Source organism: Coccidioides immitis, assembly GCF_000149335.2.
Source record: "Coccidioides immitis RS genomic scaffold supercont3.1, whole genome shotgun sequence".
Classification (NCBI taxonomy): domain Eukaryota; kingdom Fungi; phylum Ascomycota; class Eurotiomycetes; order Onygenales; family Onygenaceae; genus Coccidioides; species Coccidioides immitis.
In genome coordinates, this window is record NW_004504310.1 from 7,672,210 (window position 1) to 7,699,306 (window position 27,097).

A 27,097-nucleotide genomic window follows, 5' to 3' on the forward strand; every position below is an offset into this window, starting at 1 on the left:
GCAGCACACCGGCACTGAGACTTTCGGTTCGCTCGGAAAATGATTCTCCCATCAACGTGAGCAAGGGGGAGCAGTTATGCTTTTCCCTGACTCTTGCGGAATCGTGACGTTCCTGGTTCAGGGTTCTGGTTTGAGCTCCAAATTCGCAGTTTCAACCAGTTCAAGCCGGCCCTGAGTTGGTTATGAGCAAAAGGATGGATCCGAGTTTGCTCACCTCCTTTTTTTTTTTTTAGGAAGTGGTTGGGGGTCTCTTAGCGAATGTTAAATAAAAATTTAAAGGTGACATGTTTCAACTTCGCCGCCGCACACGCATGACATCCGTTAGCTCCGGAAAGCTTTGACGGATTTTGACAGGAGAATGACACCAGCTGTTTTAGCATTCCGTTGTCGCAAGGCTTAGTTGCATCGATCTGTACGTAACTATGTTACATTGGGATAGGATCAGAGCAAGGTTCAAGCTCACTCCTGGAAGAAGATGTGCTCATGGTAACTCCGTGCTTGGTACCTGGATCCATCGAATTGTCCAGAACAAACCCTGTAAGATCGCGTTGTTCAGATAAAAGCACAATCACTGGCCCCTGTGTATGTTCCCTCTAGAGGCCTCCTTGAGGTGAACAGCGGCCAAATGCACGGGATGATGAGAGGGCGTCTCTGAAGGGCGCAGGTAGCTTGTTACTAGTTATGCTCCCTCCTTTTGTTGCCCCACCTCCTCCACCCATCGCTCAAGCCAGCTCTCACTGTCAGGGTCACATCTATCCAGCCTGCTGGCTCTCCCTAGCCTCACACCGTCGCAAGGTCGTATCAAGTCTGCTGACTTGTCTGTTTCTCCTTCAGTTGTTTCGAAGTGTCCGATCTCCAACGTCACTTCAAAACAAAGTTAACCACCCTGGATCAGGTTGCGTGCAGATTTACGTTACGACCACGCTGAGGAAGATCAGCGGTCTTTCTGAAACTTGCTGACATTCCTTGAGCCGCTTCAATTCGTCCTTTCGAATGCGATAACTATTCTGTCTTGCATCCCCAAAAGTCTCCTGCGTTCTTACAAGTCTCCCTTCGTTCTTCGTTAGCCTCGGCAGGTACCCGCCCGAGGACCTCACCCCTTTGCACAGCTCCGGGTCCAATATACAGATCGCTAAGTGAGAGATTGCGTACTGCTACTGCGAGATCAGGCTTGAAGAAGCTTGCGTGATTACGGGAGCGCATCCCGCGAACCGAAACAGTTCGAAGCCTTGTGCCAGCTGATTTCATACGATCCTCCCTTTCCGCACCAGAGCCTCAATATGTTGTTGACAAGTATAGCGGAAGACGACGACCACAATATGGCAGTCGAGTCATGTGATGAAGATGATGCTCCGCAGGAAAAGGGTACACTTGAAGATGGTCCAGAGGGAAGGCTGCCAGAAGACCGTGCAATCGACAACTTTTTACAGCCACTTGTCATCGAAGATGCGAAGTTATACCAGTTGGCATGCTGCTTCTCCAAGGTTTATGAGAAACTTGCAAAAAACTCCGATCAACAATTTCTGCCGACGCCAGTAACGCGGCTTCCCACTGGGCAGGAAACGGGCCGATATTTGGCGATTGACGTTGGTGGAAGCAATCTCAGGGTTGCCTTTATTGAATTATTAGGCGAAGCGGCTGATCAAATCGATGGCGGATCAGATGAGGAGAAATCGCGCGAAACTTTACGTAAAGCACAGCGTAATCGAGTCCGAAGGTCGTTAGAGAAGGCGTGGCCAATAGAGGAACGCTTGAAGACAGATAAGGCGGAAGATTTGTTCTTGTGGATAGGAGATTGCATGGCGGAGGTTGTTGCAGACAGTTTGACGGCGGAGCTCGCAGATGGTGCCCAAATTCCTGAAGAACTGGAGATGGGGATTACCTTTAGCTTTCCAATGATGTAGGTAATAACCCCGATCCTCAGGGGCCCAGCGCTTAGCTGCAAGTGCATCTCTCAGCATTTGGCCTAGAACTGACTGGACACAGGCAGGAATCATTATCAGAGGCTATCCTGATGCCCATGGGTAAAGGATTCAAGTGGGTAGATTCGACGGATCTTAACCTTGGGAAGATATTATTAGCCGGATACGAGAGGCACACTCGGCGACCATACGGCTCAAATGAGCCATCAGTGAAGCGGAGGAAACTGTTTGCTCTGCCAAAATTAAAAATCGCTGCAATAACCAATGATACGGTTGCTACCCTGGCATCGTTGGCCTATTTGGTTAAGTCTCTGCCGAATAGCCGCGTTGCAATGGGTATTATCGTTGGTACCGGCTGCAATGCAACGATCCCTATGAAACTATCAGATTTACACGAGTCAAAAGCGATACAGGTATCGTCACACGATGCCAATGCAAGCGAAACCATTGTCAATACAGAATGGACGATAAATGGTGCCGCTCCACCTCTACGAGAATTGAATGTTACTACTGTGTGGGATTCGATCCTGGACAGCCAGTGTGCTCGTCCAGGATTTCAACCTTTTGAGTACATGACTGGTGGCCGCTACATCGGCGAACTAGTCAGGATAATTTTCTATGACTACTTGACATCGATAGTAGGCCTGCCAAAGAAAGATCTCCCGGCAATTTTGGTACAGGGATATGCACTGAGCACCACGTACCTTTCATCGGTGGTTGCAAATACACCCTCGGACTCGGCCCTGGCTGCGAAGCTCGGAGCCACTCTGCCACCACCAGAATCAAGCTCCTGGAACTGGGACATCGCCACGGCCCGGGCATTCCGAAAGGTAGCTCGAGCCGTACAAACCAGGTCGGCCGCACTCATTGCCTCTGCAGTAGTCGGGTTGCTGGCTTGCAACAAGGAGATCAAACTTCGCCATGATGGAGCCACCAACCCACGTAGGGCATCCAACATCATAGTTCCTGAGTTCAACGCATCCACAGATACTCTCACAGATGTATATCGACCTAAAATCTCCAACACCACTAATGATATAAATAATTCCGAAATTTCTGCCGCAGTTGAAGTTGAAGGCTGGCAGTCCGGCCCAGAGGAGTTGGTTGTCGCTTATACTGGCGGCATTATCCAGCATTATCCTCACTTCAAAGAGGCATGCCAAAGCTTTATTGACCGATTGGTGATTTGGGATGGACCGCAGGAGAGTGGAAAGTCCGTGTTTCTGAGAGAGGCATCGGATGGGGGGATTATTGGGGCCGGTGTTTTGGCCGGGATGGTCTCCAGCAGTTGATAATACGGTGTTGATGGTTATCATAATGGCCTACAGAGGCAATTTATCATTACAAGCGCGAACTGGTGAGTCCCATACCACGGCACTTTGAGCGAAGCACTTTCTCTATCTCTCGCTCTCTTTCTTTTTCTTTTTTTCTTTTTTCTTTTTTCTATTTTTCTTTTTCTTTTGATTTTTAATTGTTATCCTTTCTACGGAGTACGTTGATTTAATTCCAGCCCAGGAAAAAGGTGCATTTGGATTAGAAGTCAACTTTGGTCCAGCCTAAAGTCATATTCTATAAATTGATTACTTTGAAATCGCTTTTGATATCATTGATAACCACGCGTTGCCCTGAATTGCCAGTTGCGTCTCCTATATAAAAGGTTTAAAACAAAGTTGCTGAAAATTCATATAATAAAACATGTCACGTTCATTACCGTCATGGCGCTCGATAGCCCACCCCTCAATACCAAAAACCCCACGTCTTTCCTACGGATTTCCTTGCATCCGTTCAAAGCTAAAGCATGTGTGTTAGGCCTCTAAGCGGTGCAAATGGCCTTTTCGTACACAGTGCTTGTTTCGCACCCCTTTCTACATCCGGTCGGACATGGCAACCACTGCGTCTGGGTTGGCGTAGTTGGGCAATGCTTCGTGTGACAAGGGAGCGTTCGAGTCTCGTTCATGATACACGGGAGCACGATGCAGTCGGATGTCTCTCGTGGGTCGGGACAGGTCATTGGGTACAAGCTCGTGGTGTGTGTGTGGCATGCGAGCGGGATACGCCTGGAGTGGGTGGTGATCTGTGGCGGTGCCACATTGGGCGCCTCAGCGACACTATTGACGCGATTAGTTCTTGGATGTGGAAATGAGGTCGATTTTGTGAATTTTGGTTGGTTCGAGCGGGAGACTTTGTGATACATACGGGGTGGGTGAGGCGAGAATGGTGGAAAAGAAAATGCCGATGGCCGCGATTTTGAGATGCATTGTGAGAGGTTTTCTTTGCGTGATTTTTCCTTGGATGCCTGGTTTCCTTCAAAGCCTGGTGGATTTATGCAGGTTGGACCAAAGAGATTTGCCTTTCTGGCTTTGCGATGAGAAGTGGTCTCAAGAAGTTGGATCAACAGCGGACGTTGGGGACGATATATATACCTCATCCAACGGACCCCGATGAGCCTGTTAAGCCTATTCGTTATCGCACGGGATCCATGGTCTCCCAAAGTCGCGCGATACATTCTCAACGCACCCGGTATGCGGTCTTTTCTCTCAAGTATGCGTACGGCACCGTGCTCAGCCGCTCTCCTGCTCCCGAAATCGACACTTTTCCATGCCGAAAGTGTTGGATTTTCGCATTCGCAGAGCAACTCAAATCCTTGTACATGTTCTCAATCCATGACAATCTATTGGAAACGTTTGTTCGAGAACAAATAGCCCGGGAACGGAAGAGCCGAATACGTAGCACGTTCCATGTATTGTTGTCAATTCTAGATTTTGGATTCTGTATCCCGGGATTCGGGTTGTGGGTTTGTTTCTATCCCTTGCAGCCCAGTCTAAATATGCATTCGGCTGGTGCAGATGTGTATTTATCCCTGACGAGGGCTTTCTAAGGTTGCTCTTTGCTGTTGGAAACTCCGCATACCGAAGAGGCTTTGCGTGCTGACAGGCCCCCAAGAATGGTAGATGCGACTCCCATACAGCAGCCCTCAGCTATTTACATCCTTTGGCCGTGAGTGTTCCTTCGTTACAGGAATAAATAGTAGTTCAATATTGCGTACTCCGTACGGGGAACCAGGCACCCTATTATTAGCCACGGAATATCGATGGTAGCCAAAGGAGGGGTGGATTGGACTGTCATGGCCAAGCATCGGAGCTTTCAACTGAACTAGCTACAGCTCCACTTTCAAGGCATGATGGATTTAAGTACATTTCAGATGATACGCTTAGAAGTGAAAGGATTACATTGAAAACCGGGACCCCATTGACCTCCCTCTCCACTTAAATTCTATCCCAGTTAACAAAAACCCGAGCTTCGGTGGCTAGAACTCTTGGGCCTAGCTAAGCGTAGACGAGCAACTAATCGTAACAGTCGGGCATGCCGGGCTGCAGGCTGTTTGGCAAGGGGTATAGCTGATGGATGTAGGGGTTGTCGGACAATTGCTGTCTGGACAAGGGATGGAAGTTGTCTCTGCCCTAAAGCAGTTCACCATAGGGCACGCTTCGGTGTTGAAATGAGCACAGCGAATATGCGGTGACGGCTGCGTTATGGTTGCTGTATAGCACGAATTCGCTGCTTGCATTGGTGTGATCATCGGGTCTTCTGGTTCTCTAGCTTCAACTGAAGCGAGTATGAATGCGCTGAGAATAGTTAGAAACGGAAGCCGGCTATAGGCACGACTCCACTTGCCTTGAGCCCAATAGGGCTAAGGTAACAGCTTTCGTGATAGAGGCCATCTTGGCTACTTAAGATGATATGTGTATGAATCAAAAGCGCAGGATGAAGGGACCTTGGATATGTTTAAAACGACCAGGAAAGAGCGCGCAATATATGGTCAAGGGAATGACAGATATGAAGGAGTGCGCTGTTGGAATCTTTGAGGAATTGGCGCCCGTTCCTGATATAGAGGCAGGCTTTGAATCCCTGAGCGGCCGGGGCTGTGTCGGGAAGAGAGGGCAATTGCAAGAACTTAGAAAGGCCCCCAAGCCGAGGGGTTCCTCAAAAGTCAGATCCTTTGTTCACTGCAAGCCCCACGGGACCTACAGGTTGGTCATGAGTGCGGATCAGACGTCGGCATCAATCCGCGAGAGCCCAACAGGGTATTTCGGAAGATTTCTGACCGTGGTCCCCAGTGGCGTTTCGTGCCGGAGACATGCCCCGACGCAGATTCCAAGCACTCTGTCAACTTGCACCATGTGGCTCCTGGTGGTTAAGAAACGGGCCAAGTGTCTGGGGGCCTCTGGTGAATCCAGACCACGGGCGGGAAGTCAACTCAACTCAAGGGCGGGCGGCGGCGGCGGGAGTCACGTCGGGCGGTTTTGGAGCCGGAGCCTGCTGGCCATCACGTGATCGCACCCACGGCCTTCACGCCTCCCAACTCGGCCGCTCTGCCGCATCACCGCTGACCTCGCCATCATCTCGACCCAGGCCGCAAAAATGAGCGCCCAAGCCTACTATGAGCTCTATCGGGGCAGCAGGTATTGCAGCCCACTAGACCCCGGCCCACATGCTACCGAACTGACAAATATTGCGTTGCAACAGTATCGGCCTGTCCCTCACTGACACCCTTGATGACCTGATCAATGAGGGCCGGATCGAGCCGCAGCTTGCTATGAAGATCCTGTCCAACTTTGACCGGGTTATTACGGAAGTCCTAGCTGAGAAGGTTAGGGCAAAGTTGTCCTTCAAGGTAGGGACCGGGTGCATGCCGCATTGCCGCCAACATGGGAAACAGGACTGGAGCCGCTGATACGAGATTCGCTGACAGGGCCATTTGGATACATATCGCTTCTGCGATGAAGTCTGGACGTTCCTCATCAAGGATGCTACGTTCAAGCTAGATAATCAGACAACGGTCCATGCAGACAAGGTCAAAATCGTGAGCTGCAACAGCAAACGTCCCGGCGAGACTTGAGCGGCAAAACGCTTCCTGATTACTTTCATCACTTTCGTTCCAAAGTTAAATGAGTTATGATGCAAGAGGATACGCTTGGAATTTGTCAATCCCTATTCGATTGGTGGGATATATTTCAAATGGCGTTACTTTAAAAACCCACGAGGATACCGGGTCCGGAGGATCACAGGCGTTAGGGATAAGGGAGTTACGATGTATAGACAATTCTGGATGACGCGACGAGAGTATTATTCTGGGTCTCTAGTCCGCGAAGCTCTTCGAATGAATGTTGCTTGAGAAGAAATATCTTAAATTGAAAATGCAATTGATATTTCTTCCCTGAACGAGTAAATACAAGATAAGTGAACGAAATTAATCCTTGTAGCCGTTTAGAAAGCGACGTTGTCCTTGGAGCTGGCAGACGTGTTCCTCTTATTCGCATACAGAGCACATTGTTTGAGTTCTAGGTTGGAAGTCCATTAATTGGCTTGGCCAGAGGAACGCGTTGAATAGGCAACATAATCCTGTACTGTCAGCATCCGTAAGAGATAGCAAAGTCGACGTGGTCGAATTGAATGTGGAGTACTCCGTACGTGTAGGAGCTAGCTCCCTAGTATCATCTTTTCAGTCCGGAAAGCGGGCACCCAAGTATTTGTTGGTATTTGTCATGGAGTTGTATGATGATTGCCAATCACTCCTCAACAGGTCTCCAGTCTTGACGTACTGCTTTATTCCCCTAGCGTGAACTTGAACAACGGTCCTTTATGGAGCTCAAGTGTGCTGCCTCCTGTTAAGAATGCCGCGGACATTGCCATGGCAAGTGAAAAGTGAATCTCGGAGGAGTGCAACGCCAGCTTCATCCGCTTCTCGCACTTCTGCCCGCGCGTCGCGCCCTGCGACGGACTCGGAGAAAGACCATGCTCCACCACGCGCCAAAAGAGCGCGAAGAGACAGTGAGTGAGTACTTCTGATTCCTGGTGGATAAATATTGAAAGAATTTTCGAAGATCGATCTCCATCTACGTCACCAGCTCGCGAGCCTCCTCCGGAAGAGTGTGTTTCTCCTCCTATCACCCATCCCCCCGTCGCGTTTCAAGGACTTGAAGTCACGGACTGACGCGCTCATAGGTTAATGCTCGAAGGGTTAGAAAACGATGAAGTGTATATAATGGTTGAGGATGAATTTCTTGCTACAGCTCAAGCCTTTACGCGTCATCTCCATTACGCCGAATACGCCCGCCGCAAGAAAGAAGCAAAGCTTGCCAATGAGGGGAATCTTGCAGGAATATCCCGACGGACGGACGGAAAATCAACACTGAGCAACGAAACTAAGAAGAAAATAGAGGCCGAGGTTGCTGCAGAAAAACGTAGAGTGGCATTGGATGAGTTGAGGAATGCCGCCGGCCGGCCGCTCGTTGATTCGGAAGCGGAAGATGTGGATGTGAGCGAGGGAGATAAGGACGATGATCCTTGGGTTGGGACGCATCTACAGCCGCTGATGGCCGCACCAAAGCCGTCAAGGTCGCTGGTTGGACTACATGGTATTAAATCAGCGACAAAGGCTGCGCTGGGATGTCGCCGGCCTATTTCTGGAAGAGTACAAAAAAGGAGCCCTGCGGTGAATTTAGCTGCGAGGGGACAGGCCAGAAATTTTCAAGAGCAAGAAATTTCCTCGGAAGATGATGACTCCCTCGACATGAGCGATAAGACGAGGCCAAGATCGGCCGTAACTAGTCATAAATCGTCAGCCGCACCTTCGAGACCGACAACCAAGACTGTCTCTCGTCTCCCTCCAGTACCCTTAACTCGCGATCCGAATGTGCTGCCTCGAGTGATGAAAGCTTCGACGGAACCGGGGCCAAGTCATAGACCAGGAACAGCTTTTCCCCACCCTCGCAGTTCAACAATATCTCGCCTCCGTATACATCAACCCATCAAGACACCTCAGCCTTCAAAGCATAAGTCCAGCATAAGCAAGTTACTGGATGAATTCGACGAACTAGATGAATCCACTACACCGATTACGGAGGACGACCCCAGCCGGTCTGTTTCCAAAGCGAAGCCTGCGCAGGACTCGAGGTTCGAGAAACGCCGCGATGGAGTTGACAGACTTAGGGAGCAACGCCTTCGTGAAGTCCCGACTTTTCTATAGCCCGAGTCAGAGTTTTCGGGCTACCCTTTGAATTGTCGACGGAACGGTCATGAAGCTCTTGGACTGAAGCATCGGATGACATGCTTTACGATATATCCATATTAAGTCGCGCTGATAACTATAGCACTCCTCGGATTACCAACCTGATTGCATAGCGACCCGTCATTTGTTCAAGGATGATGAATTTCTGGTTGCATTTTCTACATGAGCATCATGATTAAGATTCCCTGTGATCAACTTCTCAAGATGTGCAGCAAGACAAGACGCCTCGACCTATTTTGGATAATCCTTCAAATGGAAGCTCTTCAGCTTCACAAACTGATCAAATCCGAACTTGCTCAGTGTAACTCCTCGCCCAGAGTTCTTCCAGCCAGTCCAGGCAAGATCCTATGAAAGAGTCAGCGCTCCGCCAGGCCATTAGTCGGGGTTATATGAACATACCGGACTTGGATAATCAGCACGATTGACAAACACTGTTCCAGCCTCAATCCGCTCAATCAACTCTTCTGCGGTACCCACATCTTTAGTCCAAACGCTCGCGGTTAATCCCAGGTCACTGTCATTCATCAGCCGAATGGCCTCATCGTCATCTTTAACCTTCATGACAGGGATAACGGGGCCAAAGGTTTCGTCTGTCATGACAACCATATCATGATTCACTCCTGTCAATAGTGTTGGCTTGACAAAATTGCCTTCAGGCGGCATATTCTCAAATGTCGAGTTGGCGGGAGTTTCGTCTTTGGCTCCCTTCTTCACAGCATCGTCAATGTGTGAAAGGATATTCTCCTTGGCTCTCTTCGAAATAACAGGTCCAATCTGGGTCTTTTCATCGAATGGATCGCCTACCCGGTATTTTGATATAACCTTCTTAACCTCTTCCACGAACACATCGTGAATTTTTTCATGAACATATACCCGCTCTATAGCGCAGCAACTTTGGCCGCTGTTGAAGATTGCCCCGTCGACAATTTCCTCGGCTGCCCAAGCGACGTCAACGTCGTCACGGACGTATGCAGGGTCATTGCCACCTAACTCTAACCCAACGCTAACGATTCTGTCTGCCGCGGCTTTCTGCACTCCTAACCCCCCCGCGACGGAGCCAGTAAAGCAAATGTGATTAATAAGTGGAGAGCGAATAAGTGTTTCGATGGAGGTGGGGGACCCCGAGTGGAAGTATTGAATTACATTCTGTGGGAGGCCCGCCTCGGCAAAAATAGCAGCCATCTGTTCGACAACGGTTGGGGTCTGGGGCGAGGGTTTGAGGATTACCGCGTTCCCAGCGAGAAGGGCCGGGATCAAGCTGTTGACAAGGATCAAATATGGATACTATTTCATATGATGGCCCCAACGTCAGCAGTATCCCTTATGTTACGCGAACTTCTAACTGAGAAAATCTTACGTTCCAGGCAAAGAGAACCAATACTACTCCAACAGGTTCTTTTTTTAAGTATCTTTTGAATCCCGCCTCGCTGTCTGCTTCGATCTTGTCCCCTAAAACTTCGCCCGCCACTCGGTTTAAGTATTCTCCACGCTTGACTGCGGTTGTAATCTCTGCGCCCGTGTATGCGATCGGGCGACCCATCTGCTCCGTGACTTCGCGTGCAAGCGCATCTTTCTTCTTCAAGAGGATGGCAAGGGCTTTTGCGACAATTTCTTGGCGTTGAGCAAGGGTCGTAGAGCGGGAAAAAGAGCGGAAAGCCGTTTGGGCTGTCTGTGGGAGGGTAAGGAGGTCGGACTCTGAAATGCCTGCGCGGGTAAGGATGGGGCCGTTGGTGGTGGGGGAGATGGTGGTTAACGTCTCTACGGACATTGTGAGGGAGCAATTGAATAAAAATGTGTTTTTTGTGAACTTAGATTATCTGACAATTCTATAGGAATAAATAAGCAAAAGTGCGTATGTTTGCTATTCCCGGAGATACAGAAAGCAGAAAGTTATCCTATTTATTAAGCTCCGGCGCCTCCTTGACCTTTGACCGTGTGATGCCCCTCCTCGAGCAGCGGCTCCACTGATAAACGCGTCTGATGCGACTTTCCCGCTAACGAATAGCCGCCGCCCCCTTATTGATGACATAATGCACCCCGCGTTTATCGGTTCTCGGCCGGAAAAGCCGCTCGGTGATGGAAAAACTGTACGTCCGACTGCGTTGCAAAGCGAGCAAGCATTCGAACGGCATTCGTCCTCCTCCTCCAGCAAGGTTAAGTCTGGTCTGAGCGATTAGTGTCTCGTTGTCAGAAGGCTCGCCTTTTCAGTATCGAGCCCCTGGTGAATATGGCACTGACACCGGTCACAGTTGTTAATATTTAATAGTTAACTAATATTTCTTAGTCAGTGATAGAATCGAGCGGCGTCTATATGTCGCATCCGATGGTGTTAAACGTGCAACATCGTCTGCAAATGTGGTCCAGGTTTTAACTGCATTTTGCTGAAGCCTTCTCAATGGTCCCTACTTGGGGTGTCTTGGGTTTCTACCAGCCACCCAACCCCATGGATGGCAGCAAGCTGGGAACGCAGCGAGTGCCGAGCCAATCGCAGTTTGGGAGGTTGGGCTTCGGATTGCCTCTCTTCGGAGCCAGGCCGTTTACCTTGGCCATTGCGACGATTGCAAAGACAGTGAGCAGGACGTAAAGTCACCAGCGTCCAAAAAGCTTCTGTCGTCGTCGCTTTGGACTGTTAATTTATAAGCAGCACCGCAACGGCAGCGAGGCTGAGTCAACGATAATTCATCAGTGGCAATTTGTGATGTTTTTCGGGGAGTACTCTTATAATTATCATGGCAAATTCGAGCACCGGTGGTCCTGGGGCTCTGGTTGCCTCTCTTTAGAACCACATTCCCAACCTCGATGATTGGGATAGTCACGAAGACAATGCTGAGGGAACCACGCACCGCAAGAGCATGAGGCCGCGGCTGCCGATTCTCAGGGCCCGTTGGCTTGGCTATACCCGGCGGAACGCAACAACAGTGAAGCAGAGCCAACCGCAACTCGGCATTGCTGCTTTACCTTTTGCCATTATTGACCAACAAAGATGATAGTGCAAGACCCCAGGGACAGTGATATCGCCATATTCCCACAGACCGGATTCCGTTATATTCGGTATTGAAAACTTATTTTGGACTAGCGTTTTGATGTGAATTGAAAGACGAGCAACGCAAGTGCTTCAGAAAATATAAGGCTTAAAATTGCCACACAGTGGCTTTTCCGACTACCTGCCCGGATTTTATACAACCTTTTGCGTCGCTGAAGCAATTGGTACTTTTTAACAATAGTAGCTGCTTGTTTTTGCAAAGTATGCGCCCTTTATTCTCCGGATACCACTTTTTGCGGATTCCGAAGTGCTTTCTGAGTGTGTCGCGGAATTGGACCATTCAACCTATTATTTATCTTTCAATTAATCGAGCCCAGACTTTTTTTGTTAACGGTTAACTTAGCGGTTGCCTTTGAGATATGATGCCGCTCATTGTCCAAAGCCTTTGTTTCTTCGTAGTCTGTATTGATTCTTTTATTGATAGCATATATTGACAATCTATTTTCCCTGTAAGGTATGCTCAACTATCCTTTTTTGTATCGCCTGTGCTCATGCTGAAGTTGTGGTCAAATAGTGGGAGGGGGCTGAAATATTCATGTTAATTATCCATCCAGCCTATCCCCAATTCTGGTCATCCTTTGGTAATGTCTATCTCCGAGTATTTTCTGAGAGTATATTCTCTATTGACGGCTTCTCCTAGCCTGCTGACGGCGCCCAGCGACGCACCCGCGTTGGAGCTCAAAAGCGCCGCCCCCCAATCCTTCATTTATAATGGTATCTTTTGTATTTATTACTCTTGCTCCGAAGAGTCAAATGCGTCTTCGTTTATTTTCTCTCCAGTTTCCCAGTTAATTGTCTTGTTGTTTTGTGTCATGGCAAGGTATGTTCTTTTGTTGGCGAACCGCCAGTATCCTGCGGCACGTTTAAGGGTTTCTCTGGCCTCGTTAGCGAGAAATTCAAAGTCTCCGAGAATTGCCTCGATTAAGCTGCACATCAGCGTTCTTCGCTGCCTGGAGTCTTTGGGGGATAGGGGCTTGACACTTAGTTTGTCCAAGATGTCTCGAATGCATGGGATCTTCAAACTGGCTGCGACTAGCAAACCATCCTTGTCTTCAAACTTCAAGTTATGGCTGGACTTTATATGTGCTACCTTCTTCTGAAGTTCTTCGTGTCGGGTTATGTGTTCAACGGAGACTTGTGAGATTGCCTCCGGACTCATTGAAGAGAGCGCCTTGGTTGGTCCGTGTATTGCGTGGCTCACCTTTTCGACTAGTTCATTAGTAGTAATCGTGGAAGTACAAGTCATACTTTGCCGCCTGAGAGCTTTGCTAGTCAACCTGAGGTATTTCATAGTCTTTTTCTCTTCCCGCCGAAGCTTCGCGGGCGTCTGCTTCCATGACTTCGATGTTTGCGTGTTGAGGTGATTAGACAAGCGTGGACTTTTCATTAATTGGTGGATCATATCCTTTCTCATTTCAGCCGCCGGAGTGAGCTTCTGACTATTGGCTCGGGGTTTGTGTGTCCGAGCATACTTGTTTTCCTCGGCTGTCCCAAAGACCGGATTATCCATCCAGCGGACAGCCTTTGGCAGTATAGCCCGTGCGTTTTTATGCACGGACTTGGATCGGTGATCGACTATAAGCTTCCTTAAATGTTTCACAGATGAGCCTCGCCTGGAGGCACTGCTTTTCGACGGAGCTCTAAAGTCAGATGATACCTTGACAGCTGGAGTTTTTGTTCCAGATTTAGGAAATGGGGTGCTTTTGTCTGAGATTCCTATTTTTGATGAGCCTGATGCTCCAAGATTTTGGTGAAATAAATCATTTTCCTGGTCAAGTTCATGAAGTTCCTGGATATACTTGGCAATATATCTGTGCCTTTTATCATGGAGTTCATTAGATTTCCTGCATCTGTAAAGGCCAATGTATTAGCTTCTGAGTGATAAGTAAAGGTATGAATGAAAGGTGAAACTTACGCATCACATTTATGACTTTCGCCTGATATCAACCTCAGTTAGCTCTCAGTAGTTCCCTTGTACATAGCCTCAAAAGTGAAGTGAAAAATATGCGACGAAAGGGATTCGACGAAAAGAGTACTCACCTATGTGAAACATGGTTTGGTGATATCTTATGCATGGCTCACTATGAGTGCCATAGCAGGTCCTTTTGGCCTTAGGGTTATTGAGAGAGGTGCCACATACAGCACAACCATGATCTATGACGCAAGAATAGAAAGAAACTATGTTAGCATTGCTCACATAGATGAGAATAGGTAGGAAAGAGAGAGCAGAGTATGGTGGATGACCTGGAGAAGGAAAAAAGGAAAGGAAGGGTTACAGAGGCCAGGAGAATCCTCCCACTTAAATAGTCCAATGGCCACAGGTGAGATGCCCTCCATCACTGAAAGTTAGCTGGTGAAGAGTGAATTAGCTTGAAAGATACAAGGTGAAAACAGAGCAGGTGAATGTTGTGACAAAGGATGTGACGAAAAAAGCTTGCAGAGTGAATAAACAATGAGACAATCAATAACACAGATCTGTGAATAGATTGAGTGAATTCATGAGAATTGTAGTCAGTGACTTATGGTGTTGAAACCCAATGGAAAAAATGCCGTTGATACAGACTCTTGTGTCCTTATATACCTTGCCTACAGTCCCTTAGCACATCCGCTTTTCAGAGAGAGATGATCCTTAAGCAGTCTCCTTCCTACGAAGGCTGATAGAATCACCGACACTATTGTTGCTAATGCAGGGTGGTATCGCAGAGTTTCTGAGGAGATTATCAGGTCAAGTCGGGCCCCTTTGTCACCAGAAGAGCCGATATTGATTTCCCCTTAAAAAAATGGCCATACATTTCCTCTAACAGCATTTAGCCCATTGAAGAAGTTGCAAGGGCCATTGATGCTATGTTTTGCGGATGAGCCCTAAAGACTTGAAAGGCTGGCAGTACAAGCTTATCAAGGATCCTCAAAACCTGACATAACTTCCTGGGAAAGTGGGACAGATCTGCTGTGAGATTAAGGATGTTTCTTTTCCTTGTCTCGAAGCCCTATAAACTCTGTTAAGCATGTGAGTATAAGGAAGACGAAGAGGTCACAAACCAAAGACAATTTAACGGCAGATGCAGGCCTAAATAAGTACGCTTAAGCTGACGTGAGAGAGCTCTCAAGGGAAAGGGGCGAATAGGGAGAAAGAAGCCAAGGAAATAAGGGTTCATTGTCTATGCTGCCTTTCGTTCTTCAGACTCGTCCTTTCTGGGCACTTATCTAAACCGTTGTCTTGTCCCCTTCTTTATCTAAAGCGGGTCTCAAGGATATGCCATTTTCCTGCAATTTTTTCAGCGCAAGTCTGGACTCGCGAGCAGCCAGGACAACCAAAGACATCGCAGGAAGCAATGCTAAAATAGCAGAGCAAACAATAGTGAATATCGCGAACCACCGAGAGAGACGGGCAAAGGTCATCCACGGCTTTCCCGATACAATAATTGCCTGAACAGAGAGTGCCACTTCCAGTGCACTGAGTACCAAGCTAAAAATTCCAATCATAAAAAGTACAGGGCCATAAAATTGTGCGAGACGAGCGCCGTACTGCCCGTGAACCTTGTGATATGTAAAGCGTTGGAGGAAAACCTTGGACGAGAGGTTCAGTCGTGTCAGCCCGAGCTCCCCGTACGCATATCGTGGGGAAACGACGTCGTCACCGATCCTATCTCTGCCGAACGCCCTGATGAAACAGGAAAATTGTGCATAAGAGATGTGCTTTGGTATCAAGCGGTGATCATTGTTTGTTGCGATAGCGAAATCGGATCTGTGTTGGATGAGGTAGAAGTAAGACCGGAGGAAGCCAAGCGCCGCGCTGGTGATTTTCGTGTTCGGCCGCCCAGGGATTGGTGGGCGGGCGCCATTGAGATAAAATTCCCAGAACGCGTGGGAAAGAAGGTATTTGGGTATCGGTTTAATAAAGACACGATCGTAACTCCAAACCAGATGCAGCTCTGGTTGCTCTGTGACGGTTATTTGGCGACCGCGGACGATCTGGTGTGTGAGTGAGGAGATGTCTGAGCTGTCCGGTGTGGCCACAAGCCAGAGATTGGGAGCAAGTTTGTCCAGATCCTTCGTGATCAGCTCCGACTCGAGGTACAGTGCGAGTTTGGCGTCTTGCAATCTAATCCGCGGTTGGCCTGGGAGCCAGTCCTTGGTCCATGCGACGCCTGCTCCAGAGATGGGCTGCCGATGGATGGAGGGTGGATTCCAGCTCACAGAGAGCTTTCGGTAAAGCTCATCTTCCTTGGAAAATGGAGGATCAGCCATTGTACTGCTGATATTGCAAATTGCGGGCTACATTGTCTTCTGGTTCTCTCGAACGACGTGTCAAGCTGGGCTGCTCGACGTTAACTATCTCGCGTGCTTTCCCAGTCAAGAGCCTTTCCGTCACGACATCGAATCTAAGCGCACAAATTGCAAGACCAGCAACCGCCGCTTTGGATAATTGTTTTGCGGAATACAAGTTCTCAACCGGCATCAACCAGCATTTCTCCATGTCTCCATGTTGAGCGGAGACGAATCTACAGCCTTTGACTTCTCATCACTACGATGCTCGACAGGCCACATCTTCATAAAATGAGAGTATTTATCATAGCCTTTTCGTTAGGATTATAGAATGAAATGAAAGGCACCCCCTGATCTGCTTAATAAACGGACCATGCCTTTCATTACTATGCCCAATATCAAGTGCAGCCGACCAGCTTTAGCAGTCATCCAAAAGCATTCATTGCTAAAGAATTAGGTATCATTCTTCAGCTATGCCTATTGGAATAGGCTCCACAAAGACCCATTTCAGAGACCAACCAAAATCAATTCTAGGCCTGAAAAGAACCAGCCGCATAATCGTTGGTTGCTGGTTAGGAACTCGACGCTGACAGTCGAGAGGTGCTCGACTCACTCAGGTCTGGCGACATGGGAAAAGTACCGCCAGCGCCACCGGTGTCTTCCCTATGAGGAGTCCGCTCCATACGCTACGGTATCAAGAAGGAAAATTCGCTCGAGAGAGGCTCAGATGTCGGAATGGATGGAAGGCTGGCGTTAAGAATCGGTTCGATCTTGCGGCCTCCTGTGCTTCCAGTGTGGCAGCTATAGCCATAGGGACAACAATCACCAATTGTGCCGATGCAGGGCATGTCGCAAACGGTTAGGCTTCCAATCGATGTGTATGGGGCATCAGGGGGACAGCAGCCGTTTCCGTCGTCAAGGGGAGTCTGGGCAAGAGCCATGTCGTCGAGTGAAGAGGTTGCCAGGAGCGCGCGACAACTGAGGTTACGTGCACAACAGCGATACTAAGATTGTTACCTTTTCCTTCTGCCGCCAGGATGGGCAATATTGCCATAAATCCGGCGACAATGGTGGCTAGGGCGCACATTCTTTGCGGTCAGACTCGAACCCTACAAAGGAAAATGTGTAAATCAAGCAACTCCGTACACAGGATTGATGAAAAGAACACAGAGAAAAGGAACCGCTCTCTTTGTCCAGCTAAGAAAATGAAGAAAAGTCGCAAGGAGGATACCTCCCTTCGATTGAGGGTACACCCCTTTTAATCACTAGCACCCATGCTCACACGAATCATTTTAGCCGCTGAGCTCCCCGATCAGTGATCAAACATTGAAGGAAGTCAAGACGTCTCGTTTCTTGCGGCATCGGGATGGCTCGAGCCCGAATCACCTTCATGGAGACGCCCAGTGACCAGGTCTCCAACTGCTCAGGAGCCGTTGCCAAAACTAAGCTCAGCTTGCCCGTAGCCAGCTAGACCTTAGCGCTAAACGAGATTGCCATGTTGAAAAAATAGTGGCTCTTTGAGCTTCCCGGTTAATGAGTGTCGAAGCCGAAAGCTCAAAGCTCTGACCCGATGGTGGACCAGCTGAGAAAAGGTTTTCCCGCAGCAATAACTACTCTGCGAATGCTTCCGTCATGCAAGCCGGTGCATCAAAATGCAACCAATCCTTAATGCTACTTACCCTGGATTACAGCTTTGTTTTGCTGCATAGGAATGATGGACTCCAGGCTCCACTGGTTTAGAAAGCAAACGCATCAGGATTGACTCCTGTTGTCCAAAGTCCAAAACAATAATAGCCGGTGAGGACCAGCAAGTGTCATGCAAATTGTAGCCCCCAATTATGCACTAATCTGGTTTCTCTAGGGGCATCTAGTGTTTAAACGCGACACGGATACAGTATCATCGAAAGGAACCGAAAATTAGGCATTAATATTGTCCTTTCCTCAAATTCAAACCCGAAATATTTTCAATTACATATTGAAGACCAAAAAGCTGGGAAAATGGTAACAATTTTTGAATGCTCAGATATCGCGCACGAGACGTGCGCCCGCCCATACGTAGGGATAGTTTCGTTGATACCAATTGACACTAAATAAACAAACAAGTCAGCAAGCTCAATTCTGGGGCGATCCAGACATCAAAGAAGCCCTGCACTTTGACGAATGACGGGGATTGATACGTACAATGTAGTGCGTCCAGCAATACGAGGATGGGTAGCCCATGAACCTCCAAGGACAATGTTATGTTTCCCGTCGAAAAAATCAGCTACATCATCGGTTAGTTCTCAAATTTAGCGGTAGCCCATGAGTTGGTGGAAACGAATACTGAGGGTTCGTACCCGTGTATGCAGGATATAAATCCATGGCTTTGAAGCCCTCATGGGCCTCTAATGTTGAGCTTGTCCATTCCCAAGCGCCACCCATGCCACCTTGTCCGGAAAGCTTGTTTCCGTTCTGTGTGACTGGGGTGGGATGCCAGTGTTTGAACCCGACGTTATAACCGTCGAGATCAACGTTCACTGGCATCTGGGTTGAGGGAGGTTGTGAAACCGGCTGGTGATCCGGTGCTCGAGGTCTGCCATTTCGATGCTCCACAAAGCCATTGAGGTCTCTGGGCGGCCCTTCCATATCATTGCTGCGCAGTATTAGCAAAAATTGATTTTCTCGTAAAACATGTCTTACGCTACGTACCTGGACGCGTCTATGAGAGAAGATTGCACTCCAATCTCCTGATCTTTCAGGAACACCGAGTACTGATAAATACTTCTAGCTTCCTCAAAAGTAGGGATTCTGCAGTTCACCCAATTTGCATAGCGTTCAAGTTCGTTATACGACGCAATAACAGGCCAGTCGAGTGCAAAGCGCAGTGGCACAGGCCCAAAAACTGTCCGCACATGATACTTGCTGAGGAGATGTGAGAAGGCACTGGCCTCACTTGTCTCGCGACCATTGGTTCCATTGGTATGGGATGCAGCATGGCCGTTAGGTTCGGATAATCCACTGGACGAATTTGTCCAGGAAGCGGGAACGGTAGCTAGTTTATTCGCTTCCAGATATCTGCAATACTCGCCATTGGTAATCGGCCTACCTTTGGCTTCAAATGAGGACACCTTGGCGGTACGCTGCGGCTTCTCATTATCCCAGCCAAAGGACCGAAATGGAATCCGCGTCGGATCCGGGTCATCCAACCCGATCCATATCGTTTGTTCGGGCACAATGAACCATTCATTAGGGACGCTCTCCTGGGCAGATCTCATTGCTAGGTATTCAAAATCTGGCGTAGGAATCTCTGGAGGAGGGCAAACCTTGTCGCTTTGTAGCAACATATACAAGAATGTTTCCAGGTGCATTGCTTCGTGCTCAAATCCAATCCATAAAGCTTCGTGGATCCGTCTGTTGGTCGTATTTTGAGATTTTTGCAGTAATGAACGGGCTCTGTTTCTGACGGTTGTCTGGAATTGGAGAATCTCTTCAACAGGAGGCCATGCATCGGGAATTTCACTATGATCATGGCACTTCCGCGGATCATCCACATCTGGATCGATGCCACGCTCAAAGATAGACCAGTACGATTTGGGTTCTGTGGGCTGGCCATCAGTGGCTCTAGTAATGTGCATATCTGAGACATGTCAGCATGCAGCCATTTAGCAGTTGATATAACGTACCTAAAAATGTCGGAATATGCCCTAGGTAAAATATCAATGCATTCCGCAGGTTTATCGGCTTAGATAGCAATTCATTTCGAGGAAGCATGCCAGTAGTGACTGTATCCCATAGCTTCCAAAGCGCTTCAAACTCCTTCAGAGACGGCGTCAGGGTCGCAGCATACTCCGCTGGCTGAGTGGGAAGAATGTACGGCGATGATGAGAGGAGATGAATATCTCAAAAATAATCAACGTATCATCAAATTAGCAATCTTAAAAAAAAAAAAAAAAAAGGAGAGAAAAAAACACGCCGAGGTTTCTAAACCCGTGAGAAATGAAGAGTGGAATTCTAACTCACTGTGATCGCCTGTGCTGCTTGTAAACCGGGCTGTCGACGTAAGGCCCGCCTGCTGCCACAGAGTTTGGTATTCCTTTTCCGCATACTTAAAGGCTTGCTCGAAGAAGATTCGTTCTCCTTTCGTAAAAGACCACGCCTCAATAGTGACATCTCTCGTAGGAGTGTAATACGCTTTATGACAACCATCCACTTCATCGTATATTCCAACAACATCCCAGTCCTCGCGTTTGAATGCCTCAAACCCGAGGATAGAATTTGCGTTTGCCAACCCGTTAAGGTAGAATTCCCGTGTTACATTCTTACTATCATTGTAAGCGCGAAAGACCTTCTGGGGATCCTTACAGGAATCAAGCCCGATCAGTAAAGCGTCGTCCGCTCCTAACGTTCTCGCAAAGCCACCCAGAAACTGCGCCGCCTCGGACCGGGTAAAATTGCCGATGGAAGAGCCCATCGACATTACCCACGTCGGCTTGCGCCTGTTCTCAGAACGTTTGAGCCAGGATAGCGCATCGTCATATGTACCTAGGAGCCCGCCGCATTTGACATATTTGTAACTTTTTGACGGGAGTTCTGCAAAAGTGCGATCCAATTCTTCCAACGAAACATCCAATGCTAAATATTCCACTAGTTTCTTTGTCCGTTCAAACTCATTTAGTAGTATCTCGACTTTTCGCAGATTCCTATAGTTCGGTCAAAAGACAATTCCGGCTACAAGGATAGCACACCGAAGGTGATTTGCGATGCTTTGGCATTAGGTGAGAGAAGACAAACCCGCTGCCTAACTCCACCAGTTGTGAATTTTCGGGAACCCGCTCCACGATGCTGACAGCATGTGTGGTCAGGACTTCGATCTCGGCATTTGTTAAGTAATATTCGTCCAAGTATGTAATTTCTTCAAACAAACGAAGTCCCTCGGTATTGTACAGAAGCAAAGTTGGCAAAGACCGCTGGGTACCGTTCTTTGGATCGAGCCCGCGAGTGACTTCTTTAGCCAACGAATTGTTGAGGTTATTGCGACGGATGTCGATGATATTGACTCCTCCCATCGCGAGACCCATGATGAATCGATCGGTAAGATTTATCACGAGTTTAAGTGTACAATCAAAATGATAATTGACGCGTAGCCGTCAGGGAAGTAGACTCGATATCTGCAGTACTTCACAGAATCCAATTGCTAGGAACCGACCGAGACTTTCAACCTCTAGGGGGGGTCGATTATATATGCATATGCCTGCAACAGAACAGCAATGGGTGCGGAGTTTAACCTTTGGAAGTGCAGGAAGCCTGTAAGAATCGTTTGGAATCAGGACATTCTAGCCGACATATGCTCCTTAGCTCGTTCCTGACAACCTTGCGGTGGGGAGCATTGCACATCGGACTTTGCGTACGAAGTCCCTAGTACTGCGTAGGTATTTCACCGCCTAGTCGGTAACGGACTCCCTAATCCACATCTCTATTGTACGTATAGTACAAAGGTGTCGAGGTACTCCAAGTCAACCGATATCACCCGCGATTGAGGGATGAGGAGAAATACCTGACGTCAGGGGTCATGGCCAGTTAGGGTTGAGCCTGGACGGAGTATATCCATCCATGCAGACTGGTAGCTTCGAAAGGATCCAAGGTTCTCCACCAACCAGAGAAACATGCTCCTGCTCTGCCGATGTGACCCTGTGTGGTTTCGACTTCTGCTTTGAACTGAGAGGTGGGTTGGTGTATTGACTTTCAAGTTTCTGGGGGTGTTCGAGTTCTCCACTGAGCCAGCGCTGGAGTCGAACCCTGGCTAGCGGCAAAGGTACGACGGACCGGGTTGTCAGAACGCCCCACAAGCATGACGTACATATTACCAAGCAGTATGAATTTGGATGCTCGCAAGCGTCAATTCGGGCCTCTGGAAAACGGCAAACTTTGCCGTCTCGCACTCGATTGCTGAAGGGCGTCATCCAGGTCAGCCTCAACACGAGAGCCAGCCGTGGGGTTTGTTCGTTCTGCGGCATGTTCGCGGAGTTTGCTGAGTTTGCATTGTTTGTTATCCAATCTTTACTAGCCAGCCGGGATAGGGTGGGGTTGTTTGCAGCGTTTGGAAGGTTTGTATTGGCTCCACTCCGAGAGGCAGGTAAACAATGCAAACAGACCAAAGTCTCTGGATATCTGCACACGTTGATCCCGGAATATCCACGACCTGCCAGAGGATTCAAGGCGCGCTGGCACTTCAAGACCCAGCTCCCATTCAGGCAAGGTTGAATAATCATTGTGTTATCCTCGTCCGGAATTGTGGGCCTTGTCCAGTAGTCGACTGGGAAAAACCGCAGTTTCAAACGGGTGTCGATATTTCGACGATTTTCCGGTTTTCTAAACCTGGATACTCAGTCTTCCACAGAGCAAAGGATATGCCATAGATTTTCGTGAATATGGGTTATGAAGAGCTCTTGAAATATCTTTGTTCAAAAAGGACTTACCGCTGAATGCTGATGAGCGAGCGATATGCTAGGATCCGAAGTCAAAGTGAACAGAGTGCATGTCCGGTTAAGAACTCATCAACTGAGTCGGGCCGCGAGGCTCCTTGCCGTTGGATTTGGAACCGAGCTAACCCCTTGCAATGATTTTGATTTAGCTGTCAAGTCGAAAGTTTGAGGTCCATGCGCCAAAGGCCCGAAATTTAATGTACCTGGAACATGCCGATTCCTGCTAAAGGCCATTGCCGCGCTTGCTTATCCCACATTTCGGCATCAATATGCGAGGTTTCGTGCATGGTTAGGTTTCATCGACGCCAATATCGGGCCTAGCATGATAGACCGAAAACGTGGGGTGTCTTTTGCAGGGGAATTATGATGATTTATATGCCATATTCATGCTTGGTATTAGTCCCAGTTCCCGCAGAAGAGGATCCCGGTTGCCGTCCTTTAAGAAGGAAGGGTTCAACGTCCTTTTGGTATAATTTCCCTAATCAGCTTCCTCATATTCTTCAATAGACCAGGTTGCTTGATGTTTCGGGTACTCTTTATTGTTCTTTGATAAATGCTCAGCACAATACGCCCGGTGGGCCGATTTTCAAAAATGCACCATTGTTCGACTATGCTGGTCGGTTCAAGAGGTCGGACCTCATAAAGAGTGACTCGCGCTCAAACAAAAGCTTCAAAGCGAGGCTGAAATAAAGGACGCCTGAGGTATATAAATGGATACAACCGCTTCCTACCTTAGTGGTTTAACTCCAACTTTATCTAGATTCCGCCGAGTCTCTTCCAAACCTGTGGATGCCATGATTCCCGAGGAGATACGTCTGATATAGAGGTCAGGTGACCTTTCTACGAATTACCGAAAATGCCAGTCGGTTTGCAACCTCGCCTTGATCCTACAGCCCTGCTCTCTCCCAACCTGCAGAGCTCCCATGGCCAGATGGACATGGAGTCAGAATGGGTTTCCTTGTTTGGTGGTATCGTTGCGAATGAAAACGTCCCAAATGATGCAACTAGTAGTGTTGTGGGAACTGCCTCATCGTTGGGGAGTCCTACAAAATTCGAAGAGAATGGTGGTCATGATAGTGATAGCGATGTCGATTCTCTCCCTCACGGCCTCGGGCGAACATGGGTAAGCAAGGTCTCAGGTTCGGGTTGAGAAGAGGATTTTGTGAAGATAAAAAATAGCACTGACAAGAAACGAATGTGCAGCAGCCCCCTTCATTCCCTAGCAGCTTACGTTCTAGCTTAACAAATTTGGATCAATATATTCTCAGAATTAGCTCCCGTTTGAAACACAATCTATCCACAATCCGGGAGGAAAGAGATCAGGCCCTGCAACGCTGGGAACAAGCGAAGGAGACGAATGCCCGCCTCGCCGAAGCTCTACAAGTCGAAAAGGCACGACGAGCAAAGCTGGAAGAATTCTTCATGCAATACAAATCAACGGAAATTGTTCATATCCCTGTATGGCCTCCGCATACTCGCTTCAGCCCTCCACTTTCAGACGGCGGTGAAGAAGTCATAAAGGAAGATCCGCCATTTCAGTTTCTCTATGATAATCCGCTTTACCAAGGCTACGAGCTCAATATCAACCTTATCACTTTGCGAGTAAAAGGCCTAATTTCACATAGATTCCCGGGCAAGGCGGCTGTGCTTGTGGAAGAAGCACTGGAAAAGGCAGAGAAATTAAAGTACATTCCAATTTATGCAAAGTGTTTGTACTGGAAGGGAAGAATTCTAGATTTACAAGGCCAACGGCAGGAAGCCGCCAAGGCGTTCCTGGATGCGAGACCATGTATTGGAAAATATAAAGAGGGAGAGGATCTCATTCAGTGGCTGATGGAGTATGAAGAAGATATTGAAGAACTACACTATGACCAGCAGCATAACTATCGTGGGTCGAACTTTGGCGTTACTCGAAGGAGACCACCGAGACGCCTGTGTGTCCCTGCTGCTGAGCTGCCACCAACTCCTTGACAACCCAGGCGAGGCTATCCGTGGAATAAAATGCATACACCTAGAATTGATCAAGTGCGAGATTATCGAAATATTGTGAATTTTTATTTCATGCGGCCAACGTCATATCCAGATTTATACATGACTAAAACTTAGCAACGCATTTCCACAAACAAAGGCAGGCGACCGTAGAAGAACTATCATAAAATATTACTTTGCGTCAACGCAGCATGCTCTGGAAAGGTACACCCCATACATAGCCGGCGACAGCCATTGCCCCCACGCTCATGGTTGCTGCCATTAGCACATTAATAGCGTTGTTATCTAGAATATCATGTCCTGTTTCAATCTTCCTACTTTCGTGCTCGACATCGGCCGGATCACCGATAGATTGGTCCGATACTTTCATTTCATGCCTCAGCCGTCGGGGCGTAACCGCATTGACGATATCTTCAGTTATTCGTAATTGACTGCCTTGTCGAATAGGTGTGTCGTTGAGTCCCGTGGGAATCACGGCTCCAGGATGAACAAGGACCTAGCGGTAATGAAGAAAGGTAATCAGTTCGGCATGACAACACACCATATCTTCAAAAAATGGTGTTCGGATATGACACAGTAATTTCCACTTACTTTGCTTCCGCCCTCTCCCTCCACCACCTTGCCCGACCGTTTGTCGACAACCGTGGCTTGCAAGAGGCCACCCAGAACGCTATCCAGTACACTGCCTAGCGTTCCCCAAACAGTCACAGCGACCACCCAAGCTATCTTTTCCCTTGGACCCCACGCGCGACCACCATCGAAGCCGGTTTTTGTAAATTCCGGTAGAGGGCCCGAAGGGCAAAAGGGGAGCAATAGCAAGGAGGTTATAGCAATTGTGAAAGCTCCTAGAGCCCCAGCACCAAGGCCAACTAGTGTGACGCCACCATTTGTTCCGCGAGGTACTTTGCGGAGCGTGAGAGAAGTTATCAGTCGCGGCGGAGACTTGGAGAGGATGCCGAGTTCACTCGAGTAGGTATCTGCGGCCACGGCGGCGTAGTTCCTATTGAAAGCGAAGGAAGATACCATTTAGCTCGGCGTGCCATCAAGTGAATGGAGGGTCTCAAGAAGTATTGCAGCTCATCGGTGTCGGGTGGTTAAACAAGGCCTATGGCTGCATGATTCATAAATTGGACTCACGCAACAATCCCCACCATCAAGAGATCTCCCCCGTAAGCAAAGCACTGGGGGCCGTGCCCTCTATTCTGGTAGAGCTGGTAAGTGTGCAATAGAATTAGAATCGAGGCGACCACCGAGTTCGCCAGGACCTGTATGTGTGTTCTGGGGCCTTCGCCGCCGGCAGATCCGGAAGCCGAAACTGTCAATTTCGCTTTCACATCGTGTTTTATCTGGAAATCAGTGATTTATGGTTAGCGACTCTCTGCCTGCAAGCGGAGACGGAGAGCTACATGTTTGGAAAACAGCCCCAACCTTTGTCATGGACGTCCCGCCCAGATAGAAAACCCCCAAGAATGCGAACGGCGCCGGTGAAGGATGAAATGAGTGTACAATGGCTGTGAGCGTAGCAAAAATGATTCCCAGTGGAGTCAAAGACTTTCTGGACCAGGCGCGGTAGACGAGTAATAGCGTCGCCGGAACCGCAACTATCGGCTTCATCTTGCCAGTCGGGAGAATACCTGTTGAGAATGACTGTAACTATGTATTGAAGGGCCTCTCCGTGATAACCTAGCCGATACGGAGTAAACCTGAATCAACGCGAAGAAGACAGTGTCTCATCATATTATGCACCAACAGATGTATTTAACTATGTGAAGGCTGGATTGTTTTCTTGGACTACGACCGGAACTAAAAGCAACACCTCTGTTCACACACATTACGGAGTGCGATGGGCCCAAAGCAAACTATGAATAAAACAGTCACAAAACACGGACACGCTTTGATGGAAAGTATTTTTAATAGCTGATGTTTATACGGAGGACTCCAGATACCCATAGTTACATATGCGAGAACCTATCTTTTGAAGGCTACTTAACACATCTATTGGCACTTTTAGCTGCAGTAATCCGCACTTGGGGCCCAGGCTCCAAGCTCCAAGCCATTTGTCGATTGCCAGAGCACATGGGGACTTCATGTCAAAGCCTATGTATTCAAAAAAACTTCACCCTCCTGTTTCTTGGCCTTGCAGCCTGCCGATCAGGCTTCGACTGTGTTCCGTCAAGAACAGCTTGTCGAAACTTGCCTAACTCAATTTCATCCAACATTTATTCAAACGCCGGTCTTTCTCACGAGTCTGAATCTTCTCATGCATAATCCCTAGGAGATATGAAATTGATGGAAGTCATCTCTTGAGCGCTCAATATCAACCGCCTACCTCTCTCTGACTGGC

General features: G+C 48.4%; 15 protein-coding genes across 15 annotated transcripts; 7 read left to right on the top strand and 8 right to left on the bottom strand.

Moving 5' to 3' along the window:
• Nucleotides 1-620: 620 nt before the first annotated feature.
• Nucleotides 621-3,623, top strand: CIMG_00285 (hexokinase XprF). The gene is made up of 2 exons (XM_001246513.2): nt 621-1,900; nt 1,987-3,623. Exons 1-2 carry the CDS (start codon nt 1,281-1,283, stop codon nt 3,212-3,214), a joined length of 1,848 nt encoding a protein of 615 aa, XP_001246514.1. The 5' UTR covers nt 621-1,280; the 3' UTR covers nt 3,215-3,623.
• Nucleotides 3,499-4,530, bottom strand: CIMG_00284 (uncharacterized protein). The gene is made up of 2 exons (XM_001246512.2): nt 4,119-4,530; nt 3,499-4,030 (listed from the first exon to the last, which is right to left on the bottom strand). Exons 1-2 carry the CDS (start codon nt 4,178-4,180, stop codon nt 3,736-3,738), a joined length of 357 nt encoding a protein of 118 aa, XP_001246513.1. The 5' UTR covers nt 4,181-4,530; the 3' UTR covers nt 3,499-3,735.
• CIMG_00283 (uncharacterized protein) lies at nt 4,288-4,800 on the top strand (the record flags this gene model as incomplete). The annotated part of the gene is made up of 1 exon (XM_001246511.2): nt 4,288-4,800. The coding sequence occupies one exon, from the start codon at nt 4,288-4,290 to the stop codon at nt 4,798-4,800; it is 513 nt and encodes a 170-aa protein (XP_001246512.2).
• A 90-nt stretch (nt 4,801-4,890) lies between these two features.
• Nucleotides 4,891-6,153, bottom strand: CIMG_12888 (uncharacterized protein). The gene is made up of 2 exons (XM_004445910.1): nt 5,598-6,153; nt 4,891-5,548 (listed from the first exon to the last, which is right to left on the bottom strand). Exons 1-2 carry the CDS (start codon nt 5,642-5,644, stop codon nt 5,245-5,247), a joined length of 351 nt encoding a protein of 116 aa, XP_004445967.1. The 5' UTR covers nt 5,645-6,153; the 3' UTR covers nt 4,891-5,244.
• CIMG_12889 (uncharacterized protein) lies at nt 5,688-6,257 on the top strand (the record flags this gene model as incomplete). Its single annotated transcript, XM_004445911.1, has 1 exon — nt 5,688-6,257. The coding sequence occupies one exon, from the start codon at nt 5,688-5,690 to the stop codon at nt 6,255-6,257; it is 570 nt and encodes a 189-aa protein (XP_004445968.1).
• A 65-nt stretch (nt 6,258-6,322) lies between these two features.
• CIMG_00282 (transcription initiation factor IIA subunit 2) lies at nt 6,323-7,146 on the top strand. Its single transcript, XM_001246510.2, has 3 exons — nt 6,323-6,385; nt 6,450-6,597; nt 6,676-7,146. Exons 1-3 carry the CDS (start codon nt 6,345-6,347, stop codon nt 6,820-6,822), a joined length of 336 nt encoding a protein of 111 aa, XP_001246511.1. The 5' UTR covers nt 6,323-6,344; the 3' UTR covers nt 6,823-7,146.
• Nucleotides 7,147-7,435: 289 nt separating this feature from the next.
• CIMG_00281 (uncharacterized protein) lies at nt 7,436-9,270 on the top strand. Its single transcript, XM_001246509.2, has 3 exons — nt 7,436-7,754; nt 7,808-7,853; nt 7,929-9,270. Exons 1-3 carry the CDS (start codon nt 7,598-7,600, stop codon nt 8,950-8,952), a joined length of 1,227 nt encoding a protein of 408 aa, XP_001246510.2. The 5' UTR covers nt 7,436-7,597; the 3' UTR covers nt 8,953-9,270.
• On the bottom strand, nt 9,122-10,884 carry CIMG_00280 (aldehyde dehydrogenase). The gene is made up of 3 exons (XM_001246508.2): nt 10,352-10,884; nt 9,394-10,278; nt 9,122-9,339 (listed from the first exon to the last, which is right to left on the bottom strand). The coding sequence occupies exons 1-3, from the start codon at nt 10,760-10,762 to the stop codon at nt 9,226-9,228; spliced, it is 1,410 nt and encodes a 469-aa protein (XP_001246509.1). The 5' UTR covers nt 10,763-10,884; the 3' UTR covers nt 9,122-9,225.
• Nucleotides 10,885-10,901: 17 nt separating this feature from the next.
• On the top strand, nt 10,902-12,366 carry CIMG_10516 (uncharacterized protein). Its single transcript, XM_012358808.1, has 2 exons — nt 10,902-11,147; nt 11,279-12,366. The coding sequence occupies exons 1-2, from the start codon at nt 11,025-11,027 to the stop codon at nt 11,363-11,365; spliced, it is 210 nt and encodes a 69-aa protein (XP_012214231.1). The 5' UTR covers nt 10,902-11,024; the 3' UTR covers nt 11,366-12,366.
• A 401-nt stretch (nt 12,367-12,767) lies between these two features.
• CIMG_00278 (uncharacterized protein) lies at nt 12,768-14,090 on the bottom strand (the record flags this gene model as incomplete). Its single annotated transcript, XM_001246506.2, has 3 exons — nt 12,768-13,887; nt 13,953-13,974; nt 14,078-14,090. 3 exons carry the CDS (start codon nt 14,088-14,090, stop codon nt 12,768-12,770), a joined length of 1,155 nt encoding a protein of 384 aa, XP_001246507.2.
• A 712-nt stretch (nt 14,091-14,802) lies between these two features.
• CIMG_00277 (uncharacterized protein) lies at nt 14,803-16,323 on the bottom strand. The gene has a single exon (XM_001246505.2). It carries the CDS (start codon nt 16,283-16,285, stop codon nt 15,242-15,244), a length of 1,044 nt encoding a protein of 347 aa, XP_001246506.1. The 5' UTR covers nt 16,286-16,323; the 3' UTR covers nt 14,803-15,241.
• Nucleotides 16,324-18,131: 1,808 nt separating this feature from the next.
• On the bottom strand, nt 18,132-21,453 carry CIMG_00276 (uncharacterized protein). The gene is made up of 7 exons (XM_001246504.2): nt 21,074-21,453; nt 20,303-20,982; nt 19,966-20,181; nt 18,992-19,919; nt 18,640-18,935; nt 18,485-18,566; nt 18,132-18,389 (listed from the first exon to the last, which is right to left on the bottom strand). The coding sequence occupies exons 1-7, from the start codon at nt 21,358-21,360 to the stop codon at nt 18,323-18,325; spliced, it is 2,556 nt and encodes an 851-aa protein (XP_001246505.1). The 5' UTR covers nt 21,361-21,453; the 3' UTR covers nt 18,132-18,322.
• A 396-nt stretch (nt 21,454-21,849) lies between these two features.
• CIMG_00275 (uncharacterized protein) lies at nt 21,850-22,296 on the bottom strand (the record flags this gene model as incomplete). The annotated part of the gene is made up of 1 exon (XM_001246503.2): nt 21,850-22,296. The coding sequence occupies one exon, from the start codon at nt 22,294-22,296 to the stop codon at nt 21,850-21,852; it is 447 nt and encodes a 148-aa protein (XP_001246504.2).
• A 1,324-nt stretch (nt 22,297-23,620) lies between these two features.
• CIMG_00274 (uncharacterized protein) lies at nt 23,621-24,735 on the top strand (the record flags this gene model as incomplete). The annotated part of the gene is made up of 2 exons (XM_001246502.1): nt 23,621-23,887; nt 23,968-24,735. 2 exons carry the CDS (start codon nt 23,621-23,623, stop codon nt 24,733-24,735), a joined length of 1,035 nt encoding a protein of 344 aa, XP_001246503.1.
• Nucleotides 24,736-24,798: 63 nt separating this feature from the next.
• CIMG_00273 (TIGR00297 family protein) lies at nt 24,799-26,483 on the bottom strand. The gene is made up of 4 exons (XM_001246501.2): nt 26,182-26,483; nt 25,891-26,099; nt 25,345-25,753; nt 24,799-25,249 (listed from the first exon to the last, which is right to left on the bottom strand). The coding sequence occupies exons 1-4, from the start codon at nt 26,365-26,367 to the stop codon at nt 24,935-24,937; spliced, it is 1,119 nt and encodes a 372-aa protein (XP_001246502.2). The 5' UTR covers nt 26,368-26,483; the 3' UTR covers nt 24,799-24,934.
• Between the last annotated feature and the right edge of the window lie 614 nt (nt 26,484-27,097).